The sequence below is a fragment of the Tenrec ecaudatus genome, chromosome 4 (assembly GCF_050624435.1).
Source record: "Tenrec ecaudatus isolate mTenEca1 chromosome 4, mTenEca1.hap1, whole genome shotgun sequence".
NCBI lineage: Eukaryota > Metazoa > Chordata > Mammalia > Afrosoricida > Tenrecidae > Tenrec > Tenrec ecaudatus.
This window is the reverse complement of record NC_134533.1, coordinates 17120970-17134310: the sequence shown is the minus strand read 5'-3', so window position 1 is coordinate 17134310 and position 13341 is coordinate 17120970. Positions and strand designations below refer to the sequence as shown.

Here is a 13341-nt window from a genome sequence, read left to right as displayed (position 1 = left end):
ATTTAACTCTTGTCCCGGGGCTTCTTCCATTAAGAAAAGTGCATTCTGAGTCTCAGATGGCTAACCTGTCCTGTGGAGCCAGCAGCACCCCAGCCCCTCCTTTTGAGAAAGGAGCCACTGAGAACCTCACGGAGCCCGCACCCTCATCAGCTCCATGGGAGCCGGACCAGCACCACAGAGGAAGTGGCGAAGCTGAGCTTGGTGGTGGTGCCCTGATTTCTCAGCAAACTGCGTGCTTTCACTCTGTCTATTTATGACAAGCCTGGAGGGTGGGAGGCTGAGGTGAAGACAACACAGGTGGCTGAGAGAGCGAGCGTGTGTGTGTGTGTGTATGTGTGTGTGTGTGTGTGTGTGTGTGTGAGAGAGAGAGAGAGAGAGAGAGAGAGAGAGAGAGAGAGAGAGAGAGAGAGAGAGAGAAACACCTGCCCCTTCCCTTCCACCACTCTAAGAGTGTGGAAGCATTCAGGAGGAGAGGTGGTTGGAACTCTGCGTCTCAACCCAGCCAAGCCCTGCCACACACGCGGAGGTATAAAAAGGGTTTGTTATCATCTCCCTGGCTTGGTCTCTCTGTGCTGGGTCTCATCAAATAAACACCCTTGAAGCCAGGTCGGGATGTTGCCCTGAGACAGGGACAGCCGGGGACAGGCCCAGCCCCACAGGGACAACTCAACCCTCTAGGCGCTGGCTTGCCCAATCCTCCACTGTCCTGCATCTAGACAACTGGGGCATTGCCGGTGTGGGACGGGAGCCCGAGAGGCCAGGACAGATAGACGCGCTCAGGTCAGCTGTGAGTGGGTGAGTGCGTGCTGGAGCCCGGGGAAGGTGCGCTTCCTCTCACTCATTTCATCCCCCAGGCTGAGCATTTGTTCTCTCTCACCCGAAGGAATTGCTGTACCAAGGGAGGGTGGCCTAGCCAGTCAGTGCTGCGGTCCCAGAAATGTGTCACGAGACAGAGGCTTGAAGGGACTCTGCCACAGAGGACTTGCTGGGTTCTCATCAGGTGTCATGAGTCAGACTCATAGTGGCCCAATGTATAAGGGAAGGACATACCACCCGGCCCTGCTCCCTCCTCCCAATTGTCCTTATGTGTGAGCCCACGGTGTGGGTCCATCTCGCTGAGGGCCTTCCTCTTCTTCACTGTCCCGCCACTTTACAAAGCATGGGGGACTGGTCTCGGGGTGCTGGCTCTCAGGGAGCAGGGGCTCTGTCCGTTCTGGGGTTGCCCTTGTCTCGGCTTCTCTCGATGGCCACCCTGGGACTCCCTGGGCTTGGAGACAACCAGCCTCTGCGTTATCTCCATAGGGCACATGCCTCCCCACTCCCAGCCTTCCTTGGCCCCATCCGCTCTTTCACATCTCAAAGCGAGTGGCTGAACGCACGCTCTGCATGGACCACCCACCGCGATGGCTGTGTTCACAGGCTCCAGCGTCACAATTGTGAGGCTGGCGCAGGCCTGGGGCCGAGCCGACTCAACGGCCCCTCTCCATGACAGCCACTGGGACTCAGGGGTCAAAGAAAACCCTACTCCACATGGGAACTCCTCCACAGCCATCCAAACCCAAACCCCACCTCTGCCATCGACTTGCTTCAAACTCCCCTACACACACACACACACACACACCATCCAAACCCAAACCCCACCTCTGCCACTGACTTGATTCAAACTCCCCTACACACACACACACACACACACACACACACACAGTTTCCCAAACCCACCTCTGCCATCGACTTGCTTCAAACTCCCCTACACACACACACACACACAGTTTCCCAGGCTGTCAGTCTTCACAGCGGGAGCAGACCACCGCCTCTTCTTTCTGTGGAGTGGTTCTTGGGTTTGAACCACCAACCTTAAGGTTAGCAGTGCCAGCAGGGCACAGGAGTTGCTGTCCCGCAGTTCTCCACCTTCCTAATACCACGACCCTTTCATACAATTCCTCACGGAGTGGTGACCCCCCCCCCAACTATATAATTATTGTCATTGCTACTTCATCACTGCAATTTTGCTACTGTTATGGATCAGGCGACTCCTTTGAAAGGGTCATTCAACCCCCCAAGGGGGTCGCGACCCACAGGTTGAGAACCGCTGTTGTAGTTGTCAGGTGCCATCGAGTCAGGACCCATAGCAATCCTGTGCACAACTGCATGAACCATTGCCTGTCCTCACAATGGTTGCTATGTTTGGGTTCATGGTGGACCACTGCGTCCATCCATCTCTCTGAGGACGACGTACAGGAATTCAGGTCTAGAATACATTATTGGGGGAGGACTCACTCAATCCACTAGAAAGGGAGAGTAGAAATGTCTGCGCGTACACACACACACACACACACACACACACACACACACATACACACCCTGTTTTCCAGGGAAAGTTCTAAGTCCTGAGGGACTATAGACCTCTGGCCTGGGGGCTGAGAAGACCCAAGTGGGCAGCAAGGACACAGCTCTGTCTCTCCCTTGTCTGTCTGTCCTCTTGCCTCCCGTCCTCTATCCCAATGACCCAGGTACCCTGAGTACTGTCACCAAGAAAGTTGGCACTGCCAAGACCGGAGGTATTTTTAGCTGGTGACAAGAGTGTCCACGTCTTTATCCTCCTGAGTCACACCCTGAATCCTATTTGGGAATTGTTTTCTTTGTAACCAGACCCCTGAGAGGGGCAGGCAGATGGAAAGGTGGCCCTGATCCCCAAACCAAGCTAGTTGAATAGAACTTAAATAAGTTGGGGGATTACCACCCCATTTTCAGAAAAAAAAAAAAAAGAAAAGGTTTTTACTCAGGCAATTTGAAAACCACCGGTATCGATCCCTCTGTGGACACAGGGAGACATACATCAACAGGTAGTGCCCCACACGTGTAGAAACCTCCATGAAACCAGAAGGAAGGCGCAGCGTGAAGCTCCTGTCTCAGCCTGTCCAACAGCTGGGTCTGTACGCTCAGAAGACAGTGTCCTCATCTCCCCAACCCTTCCCTAGGAGGCCTGGGTGTGGAGCGAGAACCCACCACAGATAGATGCTCAGAGGAGGCTTTCTGCTCCCATGCAGCTGGGCAGCCTTGGGAACCCTACAGCAGCGGTTCTCAACCTGCCTCACGCCGCCACCCTTTCAGACACTTCCTCATGTGGTGGTGACCCCGCAACCATACCATCATTGTTGTTGCTACTTCATCACTGTCATTTCGCTACTGTGATGAATTGGCGACCCCTGTGACAGGGTCGTTCGGCCCCCAGAGAGGTTGCAACCCACAGGTTGAGAACCGCTGCCCTACAGGGAAGTTCTACCGCATCGCATAAGGTCACTATGAGTCCGAATCGATTTTCCAGCAGGGAGTTTGGGAGGGGCCCTTCCCTGAGGAGTTACATCATGTCACAATGGTGGTGTGGGCACCCTTTCAATGCTCTTTGAAGTTGGGGAGCAAAAGGGAATCAGGAGGGACAAGGTTGTAGGGTAGATAAAGGTTTCCCAATGAAATTCTCACAGGATAGCCCTTTGTCTCCTCAAAGAGGGAGCAGGTGTGTTGGTGTGATGGTGTGATGATGATGATGATGGTGTGGTGTGTGTGTGTGTGTGTGTGTGTGTGTGTGTAGAATTTCCTCTGCACAATGTTATAATGTTTCTGGCCTTTCTATCACCAAGACAGTTTTCAATTCTTAAAAAAGAAAAACTTCTTCATAAAAATCCCCTGTGATGGTCCCGTGTCACTGGACGACGATCCGTCAAGATGGCCCTGGGTGGCGCTCTGATGAACACTCGCCATGACCTTCTGCGCGGACCTCTCTGCCTTGGTTGCAACTGGCCCAGTGGCGTTCCTTAGAAGCCGCATGTTGACCGGACCTTGATTTCAAGGCAGCCTTGAGACTAAGACTAGCGTACTACTGAGAGCTTGGCTGCAGCAACCCCTCCGTCACAGAAATGTGTCTAAATCGATTGTGTTTGGAGACTTGTGCACAGAGCATCAGGACCCCAGTAGCACTATTTTTTGACAGCCCCTTGTCTTGCACCTGAACAGGAAGTCCCACGGGGAGGTGCCAGAGCCCCACCCCACCACCACCCAGCCCCAGGGGCAGCCAAAGGGTTGGATTCCCCTTCAAGGTTAGGGAGAAAACGTTTCCCTCCTTCACAAAAGGAAAATTTCCCACCCAGCCTGTTCCCAAGAACTCCCAGCTGTCCCAGCTGGCAGCACCCCAGACACCCCCAGCTGGCCCAGCGTTTCCCAAATTACAGCTCCTGGTAGTCCACCACGACGACCAAGTGTACACCAGTGTCCCCTGTACCTGCTCTTCCTGAAGGTTCCCCTTTGAGTTCGCTTCTTTACAAAACCATTATCAATGTATTTTGACAAGAAACTCTAGATCAGTGATTCTCAACCTTCCTAATGCCACGACCCTTTAATACAGTCCCTCATGTTGCGGTGACCCCCCCCCCCCCAAACATAGAATTATTTTCGTTGCTACTTCCTGTGATTTTGCTACTGTTAATGAATCGGGCGACCCCCTCCGAAAGAGTCTTTCGACCCCCAAAGAGGTCATGACCCACAGGTTGGGAAATGCTCCTCTAGATTCTTGTTCGAAATGGAAACTCAGAGTCACTTGGTAGAAAGAGAAGGCGACGTGCGTCAGACGACGGTAACAAGAAAGGGAGTGGAAAGCAGACGGTGGTTCGGTGATGTGCAGAGACGCCGGCCTGCCTTGCAGAGGGCAGCGATGGCTCCACAGGTTAATTAGACTCTAATAATTAGAGGGACCCGGGAACCAAATGGTGACCATCTGGTTGAAGTAAGGAGTGCCGGTGGTGCCACGGTTAAGTGCCTGGCGGCCGACCAGAACACCACGGTTGGGACCCAACAGGCGTCCCACAGGAGAAAGAGGAGCTTTCTGATCCCCTAAAGATTCACACCTTTGGAAATCCTACGGGCCAGTTCTTTTCTGCCCTCTAGGATGGCTATGAGCCAGAATCCACGGGATGATAGTTTATTCAGAAGGAATGCAAAATCGCGGGAAGGGCATGATGTCACCCTATGTTCTCTGAAGACAAAGCCATAGGTTACAGAAGGCCTGTAGTTGAATGCAGGCCAGCCCTCCCACCTTGTGGGGCCCGGGGCTCATCTCCATTTCACCCCAGGAAAAGTGGGTGTTCGGCTCCAGAGGCAGGCAGTGGGGGAGCCAGGACTGAGCCCCAGCGTGCATTCTTAGGGCTCACATGACCAGATGCGCTTGTCTTCTCCCTCTAGAGATGGAGAAGGAGGGGACACCCTCAGAGGACAAGACCCCCAGCTCCCCAACTACAGAGGAGCCAGGGTCCCTGGGAGATGGAACCACTGCAGAGGAAGAGGCCAAAGACACAGCAGGGAAGTCTGTGAGCGACGGGCCCCTGGGTGGGACAGGACAGCTTGCAGAGGCTGCCACTGCAGCGGGACTCCCCGGAGAAGCCACTGGGTTAGAGGAGGTCAAGGTGAAACCTGAAGAGGAGGCCCAGGGTAATCGGCAAATGGAAGATCCTGGGAAGACAGAGACCCCAGAGGCCTCTCCAGAGAAGGCTGGTGGGAAAGGAGAGATCAAATCTGAACTCGAGGTGGCTGAGGGGAAAGAGGAGGCCACGTCCTGCTTTGAGAAGGAGACGGCTGATGAAAAAGAGGCCAAGCCTGAATGTAGGCAGAACACGGACAGGGATGATCAGACGGAGGCTGCACCGGGGCAGGCTGCTGGTAAGGAGGAGGTGGCCCAGGCTGAAGGCAAGGAGGCCGATGGGAAGGAGACCATCACAATGCCTCCTCCAGAGGGAGAGAAGCTGGAGAAACCCAAGGCGGAACCCCAGGAGGCTGGTGTGGAAGAGGCCAAGGATGAATCTCAAAGGGATGCCGTGGATGAGGCTAACGCCGGACCTCAGGAGGTTTATGGGGAAGAGAAGGCCAAAAGTGATGCCAAGGAGGTGAGTGAGACAGAGGACAGGAGGAGGTGAGTGAGACAGAAGACAGGAAGGAGGTGAGTGAGACAGAGGACAGGAGGAGGTGAGTGAGACAGAAGACAGGAAGGAGGTGAGTAAGACAGGACAGGAGGAGGTGAGTGAGACAGACGACAGGAGGTGAGTGAGACAGAGGACAGGAAGAAGGTGAGTGAGACAGAGGACAGGAGGAGGTGAGTGAGACAGAAGACAGGAGGAGGTGAGTGAGACAGAAGACAGGAGGAGGTGAGTGAGACAGAGGACAGGAGGAGGTGAGTGAGGCAGAGGGCAAGGAGAGGTGAGACAGAAGACAGGAGGTGAGTGAGACAGAGGACAGGAAGGAGGTGAGTGAGACAGAGGACAGGAAGGAAGTGAGACAGAAGACAGGAGGTGAGTGAGAGAGGGCAGGAAGGAGGAGATCTTGTGGGAGGGGGAAGCAGCCATGTTTCCTGAGCTTGAGGAGCAAAGCCTTCCTGCCTTACTCCTTTGGGAAAGTGAAGTCTAGAGACTGTGGGGAGGGATGAAGCCCTGCCCCTCGGGCTATCTTCAGGCCTTTCTGAAGGTCTCCCAACGTCTGGGCCATGTTCATTCATTCCAGGAGCCTTGTGGTGCCAGTGAGGAACAGGACCACTCGGTGCGGGGAGAAGCAGAGGAAGAGGCAAGTGTGACCCCCAGCTCACCTGAGGAGTGGCCTGAGAGCCCCATGGAGGAGGGCCATGATTTCAGTCCTGGTGAGAGCTTAGGGCCCAGTGTTGGCCACTACAGGGGCAGCCCTGGGAATCTGGGAGGTGGTGGGGGTGCAGGAAGCCTGCAGTGGTATTCCCAGCCTCCCTCTCTCCCACCCTTCTCCTCTTCCCCAGATGGGATGGGGCCAGATACTGAGGCTTCTGGAGAGACCAGTCCTTCAGCCAGGTAATGCCAACCTCCGCTCCAACTCCCCCTGCCATCTGTTCTCTTTAAAGTCGACCATCACCTCAATCTGCCCCTGCCTCCCAGCACCTGGTCTGGAGCTAACCCAGGACTCCTGCACTCAGTCCCTACCTCAGGGCAGAGTCCAGGAAAGCATGGAGCCAGAGGGAGAAGGGGGGATGCTGGATGCGTGGTCAACCTCTGCTGACATCTTCTTCCCAGGCATCTGTTTCCATGGCATCGGCATCATCCCTATGAGCATGAGTCTGGACAGTGGCTCTGCCACCTACCTGCTGTGTGACCTTGGCCATGTCACTGAGCCTCTTCTCATCAGTGCAGTGGACATAGAGTAGTTCCACCAATCCGATCAGGTTCTTCTGGGTCTTAAACGATGCAATGTGTGCAAGGCACTTAGCTTTGTGCCTGGTGAGTGCTCTAAAAAAAAACCCCAAATCACTGCCATCGTGTTGACTCTGACTCATAGTGACCCTCTAGGGCACAGTAGAACTGACCCTGCACCACCACCAAGGCGGTACACGTCCAAGGCCATACACATCTACGGCCATACATCTTCACAGAAGCAGGAAGACTCCTCTTTCTCCTTAGGAGCAGCTGGTGGTTTCAAACTGGTGGTGGAGCGGCTAGTCAGTTTGAGCTGCTGATCTTGGGGTTAGCAGCCCAACCCTTCCCCCACTGTGAGCCTAGGGCTCCTTGGTGCCTGGTAGGTCTGGGAGCCCAGTCTAACTCAGGTCCACAGGTTCGATGCTAGCCAGCGCCCTCTTCTGACTTGTGTTGCTGCAGACCAATGATGCTAAAAGGTGAAGGGGAGCAGGAGGGTCACAGGTCAGTGGGTGCAGTTTCACGGATCCAAGGTAGATGGGAACCTGGCAGGGTGCAGACAGCTTGGAGCTTGGCTTAGAGAGTCAGCGCCCCACATGGGGCTACCCCGGGAGGCAGACACCGAGTCCCATCAGGCAAGGCAAAGGGGACAAAAGAGAAGAAGGGAGGAGTCCCCAGTGTGTCTCTTATAAAGAGGCCACACTTCTTAGGAGGCACCATCAGGCTGTGACCTGATTGTCAGGTTGGATTCCACCCGGACACGTTCGTTCAAGGGGACATAAAATCTAACTGCCACGCCAGACTAGCTGCAGCTGAGTTGACTGACTCCTGGCGACCCACGATGCAGGGCAGAGCTGTGGCTCCACAGGGTCCTCATGGCTGGGACCTTTCCGAAGCAGATCGCCAAGCCTTTCTTCCGAGGTGCCTCTGGGTGGATACAAACTGCCGAGCTTTCAGCTAACAGCGCAGCCGTTCATCCTGTGCGCTACCGAGCAGGTCTTCTCAACTCAAACGCACTGCCATTGAGACGATGCCAACTCACAGGGACCCTATGGGACAGGGTAGAACTGCCCCTGTGAGTTTCTGAGACTGTAACTCTCTTAAGAGAGGAGAAAGCCCTGTCTTTCTCCTGAGAAGCAGCTGGTGGTTTCGAACCACTAGCCTGAAGGTTAACCGCCCAACTTGTAACCACTGCCCCACCAGCGACTCCTAGAGAAATATATTGTTATTGTCAGGTGTCATCCAGTTGGTTCCAACTCATAGCCACCTGTGCACAATAGGACAGAACGTGGCCCGGTCCTGTGTCGCACCCAAAATTCTCAAAACATTTGAAGCACACAGCAGCAGGCCCTGTGTCAGTCCATCTCATTGAGGGTCTTCCTGGGGGAAGATAACCCACGACTAGCCCCTGAGCCCTCCCGCAGTCCTTACAGCCGTCCTGTTTGATGGGTTTTTGTGCCCACATTTTACAGACGAGGAAGCTGAGGCTCAGAGAAGTGATGTGACCGGCCCAAGATCACACAGCAAATAAGAGGCAAAATCAGAATTCAGACTCAGGTCAGCCCTCAGGCTTGCCCTTGTTCGGTTCAAGATAACCTCCTACCCCACCACCCCCACATCCTGGAGGTTAGGATCAGCCCCTTCTTCCCAGCCCTCGCTGGTGGGGGGGGGGGAGCAGTGGATAAGCTTGGGGAATGGGCCACACACCACACGGCCCTGTCCACTCCAGTGGCCCCGGCCTCTAGCCCAGTCCAGTCCAGGGACCTCCCCCAGCTCCTCTCTTTGTTCTCTGGACCTTGCTTCACAGTGAGTCATCTCCCAGCGACGCGCCCCTGAGTCCCACGGAGCCCCTTCCCCTGGAGGAGAAGAAGAAGGACAAGGCCCCGGAGCGCAGGGTGTCAGCTCCTACCCGGCCGCGGGGACCCCGTGCGCAGAACCGCAAAGCCATCGTAGACAAGTTTGGCGGGTAGGCACAGCCCACCGCTGGAACCACCAGGGTGGAAGGAGGCCAGGGGCAGGAGGAAAGCCCAAGCCAAACGGGGCTGGCATGGGGGAGCAGATGGAGGGGCTCAGTCCTGGTCTGGCTGACTACCTCCTTCTCTCTAGGGCAGCCTCGGGCCCCACGGCCCTGTTCCGGAACCCCAAGGCGGCAGGGGCGGCCATTGGCGGGGTCAAGCACATGCTCTTGGAGTGGTGTCGGGCCATGACCAAGAAATACGAGGTGAGCAGGAGGCCCTTCCCAGGGCGGAGGGGCCAGAGAGGGGCCAAGCCCCGAAGGTGGGAAGGGGGTCAAGGGCCCCCCTCTGAGGCCCGGTGGCCGCGGCTGACCATGCCCCTGGCCCCGCCCCCCAGCACGTGGACATCCAGAACTTCTCGTCCAGCTGGAGTAGCGGCATGGCCTTCTGCGCCCTCATCCACAAGTTCTTCCCCGACGCCTTCGACTACGCGGCGCTGGACCCCACGCAGCGGCGACACAACTTCACGCTGGCCTTCTCCACGGCAGAGTGAGCCCGGGTGGGGGCGGGGCAAGGGCAACCCGCGATGGGGAGGTGTCCGATGGACGAGATGGCCACGCAGTCATTTTGGGAACCAGCATGCGCCAGGTCCACGGGGAAAGAGACACTCAGGTTACATCCTGAAAGACGGCGCGGCTGATCGTACTCGCTGTGGATGGGGTGACCCAGAGGCATGGCGCCCCGGAGTGTGCCAGCGTAGAACTGAGCGCCACAGGGGCGGTCCAGGCAGGGCTGATCTTCTTTCTTTCTTTCCTGCTGCCCCCGCGAATGTAAATCGCCAGGCCTTTCTTCCGTGGGGCATTTAGGTGGGCTGCAACCGCCAACCCTTCGCAAAGTAGCCAAAGTACCTAACACCTAATGCACTAATCAATGTTGGAAGTGAGGCAGAGCGACTGCAAAGATTCAGGGTCCGAGTCTGGCTGTCGCTTGTAGCTGCATGACCTGGAGAGGCTCCCTTCCCTTTCTGAGGCTCCCTCGTCTGAGCTCTAAGCTAGGAATGGCTCCTCCGGTGAAAGGGCCTCTGGGGAGGGGTAAGGAAAATAATTCAGTCAAGCCACTGTCCCAGCACCTAACCCACAGGAAGCACTTCCCGCAAGCTCTGCGTTTGCATAAGGAAGGATGTCACGGTTGTGGATGGTACATATGGGAAGCAGGTTTGATGCATGCGCTGTGGGAGAAGTAAGGGCCCCTGCCGCAGCCATCACATCTTGCTGGCTCTGATTCAGAACTCCCCCATGAGTCTATGGGAGTGACAGAGAGCAAGGGGTCCTGGGGTCCCCAGTGGGCTTGGTCCGGGGTGCTGCTGGGGGAGTTCACCCTGGATCTCAATCTCAGTGGCAATGGCTAGTCTCTCCCGTGTAGGGGGCAGCATCCCAGCACACACCCAGGAGCCTACCACCGTATTGGCTGTGGAGCGTCTGTCTCATTCTTCGAAAACCCTCTAGCCAGTATCCCTCCCCCTGGCCCCTCAGCCATGCCGGCTTAGGTTTCCGGCCAGCTGTCTGTCTCTGTCCAGGAGAGGATTTCCACGGGGCTAGTCCCCCTACGTCCAGCACTCACAGCTGGCTTCAGTGGGCCAAGCTGCTAAGCCAGGGGGAGTCAGATGGCCCCGGGTGGGGGGTGGGGGTCATGGCTGTCTCTCACCTTGACCTTGGGCAAATTACCAGTACACTTCAATCTTCCAGTTCACGTGCTGCTGGCTAAGGATGAAAACCAAACCAAAGGCCAAACCCACTGCCATCGAGTCAACTCTGACGCTCGAGGCCTGTAGGACAGAGTACAGCTGCCCAGTACGATTTCCATGGCTGACCATCTTTATGGGAGCAGGCAGCCTTGTTTTTCTCCCTTGGAGCCATGGATGGGTTAGAATCAGTGAGCTAAAGTTAGCAGTCCAACCCCGGACCCACTGTATTACGAGGGCTCCTTACGGAAGGAACCAAAGCTGAAACCTACTGCCATCGAGCCAATGCCAACTCACAGCCACCCTAGGGTTTCCAAGACTGCAAATCCTTGCAGGAGCAGAGTGGCTGGTGAGCTTGAACCTCCAACCTTACAGTTAGCCGTCAACAGTGCCACCAGGACTCCGTGAGGCTGCAAGGGAGAGTAAATAAGACCATTCATGAAGAAGCCGCTGGCACAGCCCCAGCACATGGGCGTGAGAACATAACAGGCTTAGCTCTGACAGTGGGCTCAGCCAAACCAGGAGTAACACAGGCCCCAGAGGCCAGCTGGGAGAGTTTATGGTAAACAGAAAAAAATGAACCTGTGCCGAGCTCCTCAAACATGCCTGGAAGCCTCTTCTCCCAGATGGGCACATGGCTCGCTCTTTTAAAACCTCCCCTCCAAAAGCCACTCTGCCATGGAGTTGATTCTGACTCTCAGTGACCCTGTAGGTCAGAGCTGAGCCACCCCCGTGAGTTCCCGAGAGTGCAGCCCTTTATAGGCAGGCGTTTGAAAGCCTCCCCTTTCTCCCGAGGAGCAGCTGGTGGGTTTGATCTGCTGACTTTGCAGTTAGCGGCCCAGTGCAGAGCCTACGCCATCACAAGGTTCCGAGTCTTTCCTAGCACCTCATTGTAAAATACTAGCCCCATCTCTAACACAGTAACACCTGAAAAGTCCGTACCAGATGGCTTCATGGTACAAATAGGTGAGAGCTCATTGACAAGCCAGAAGGTTGGTGGGTTGAAAATCCTGCCTCCCTCCCTGCCAGAGGCCCCTCAGAGGACAGGCATGGCAGTTTGCTGGTGACAGATCACAGCCTCGGGAACGCTCGGAAGCAGTTCGGCTCTCACACATGGTCAGATTTGACTCCACAGCCACGAAGCGCACAGCATCTGCACGCACAGACGGCTTCGCCGGCGAATTCTACCAAACGTATAGAAGAGCCTCCAGCCCTGACACTTTCCCCCCAATAGAAGAGCCTCATAGAACCCGTTCTGTGAGGTTAGCGTCGCCCCGATACCAAAGCCAGAGACGCCACAAGAAAACGACGCAACACGGATTCGAAAGTCCCCAGCAAGCTGCTGCCAAAGCAAGAACTAAAGAAGACAGCAAGGCTTACACATCACGACCAAGGAGGCTTATGATCCCAGGATGGGCATGGGTGGCCCGGCAGGGGAAAAGCAGTCCATGCAGTATACCGCATGGAGGCCTGGGGGCACTGTGGGATAAGGCGGGGCTGCTAAAAACTGCAAGGTCGGTGGATAGTTCAAACCACCACCAGCTGCTCCGTGGGAGATGAGGAGGCTGTCTGCTCAGAGTTCCTACGTAGACAGGATTCTATAAAGGTGAGGCTGTAGTTTTTACAGAAAGGAGCCCTGGTGGCTGCCAAATTGGGCTGCTAACCACTAGGGCAGTGGTTCAAACCCACCAGCTGCTCAAAGGGTGAAAGGTGAGGCAGGGAGTGATTTGTAGGGAAGCAGATCACCAGGAGCCGCTGTGTGGATTCAAGCTTTGTGTCAGCTGTCCCCTCAGCCTCTCTGCCACCAAGGCTCCTTTGGCCCATAGCGGCCCTTCAGTCGATATGTGAATGAAGGCAGCAGGGGTCAGCCGGCACTCTGGATGCCTGCCCTTTAGTTTGCCCTGAGAAGCCTTGCCCAAGGGGTTCCCTGGGCCCAGAGGGCAGATACAGCTGTCTGTGGGAGGGTGAGCTGATGTAGAACCCGATGGGAGGGCCCTCTTCCCATGGAGGGTGCCGAGGTGATGGAAACCTGGTCTTAGCAGTCAGACCAGATTGGCTATGTGTCTTGACTCCTGTCCCAACCTTGGTTTTCTCATTTGGGCCAGGAGATGGTAGGTGGAGCGGGTCTGCTAGTTCTCCCTACATCATTCTGAGGCTCTCATCTGCACTGGGCTGCTTTACCCCTTCTTTTTGACCTCAGCTCCTCGCCCACCCTCACCCCCACCCTGCAGGAAGCTGGCAGACTGTGCCCAGCTGCTGGAGGTGGATGACATGGTCCGGCTGGCGGTGCCAGACTCCAAGTGCATCTACACCTACATCCAGGAGCTGTACCGCAGCCTCGTGCAGAAGGGCCTGGTGAAGACCAAGAAGAAGTGAGAGGCCCCTGATGCTGTGGGTGGTGGCAGGCAGGGCGCCAAGCTTCACAGCCCACAACCCCGGAGACTCACTTCCGCTC

At 55.9% G+C, this 13341-nt stretch overlaps 1 protein-coding gene across 1 annotated transcript; it reads left to right on the top strand.

The window, feature by feature from the left end:
• Positions 1-5234: 5234 nt before the first annotated feature.
• Positions 5235-13262, top strand: SMTNL1 (smoothelin like 1). The gene is made up of 7 exons (XM_075547606.1): positions 5235-5930; positions 6541-6673; positions 6803-6854; positions 8998-9156; positions 9297-9411; positions 9543-9694; positions 13118-13262. The coding sequence occupies exons 1-7, from the start codon at positions 5235-5237 to the stop codon at positions 13260-13262; spliced, it is 1452 nt and encodes a 483-aa protein (XP_075403721.1).
• The last annotated feature ends 79 nt before the right edge of the window (positions 13263-13341 follow it).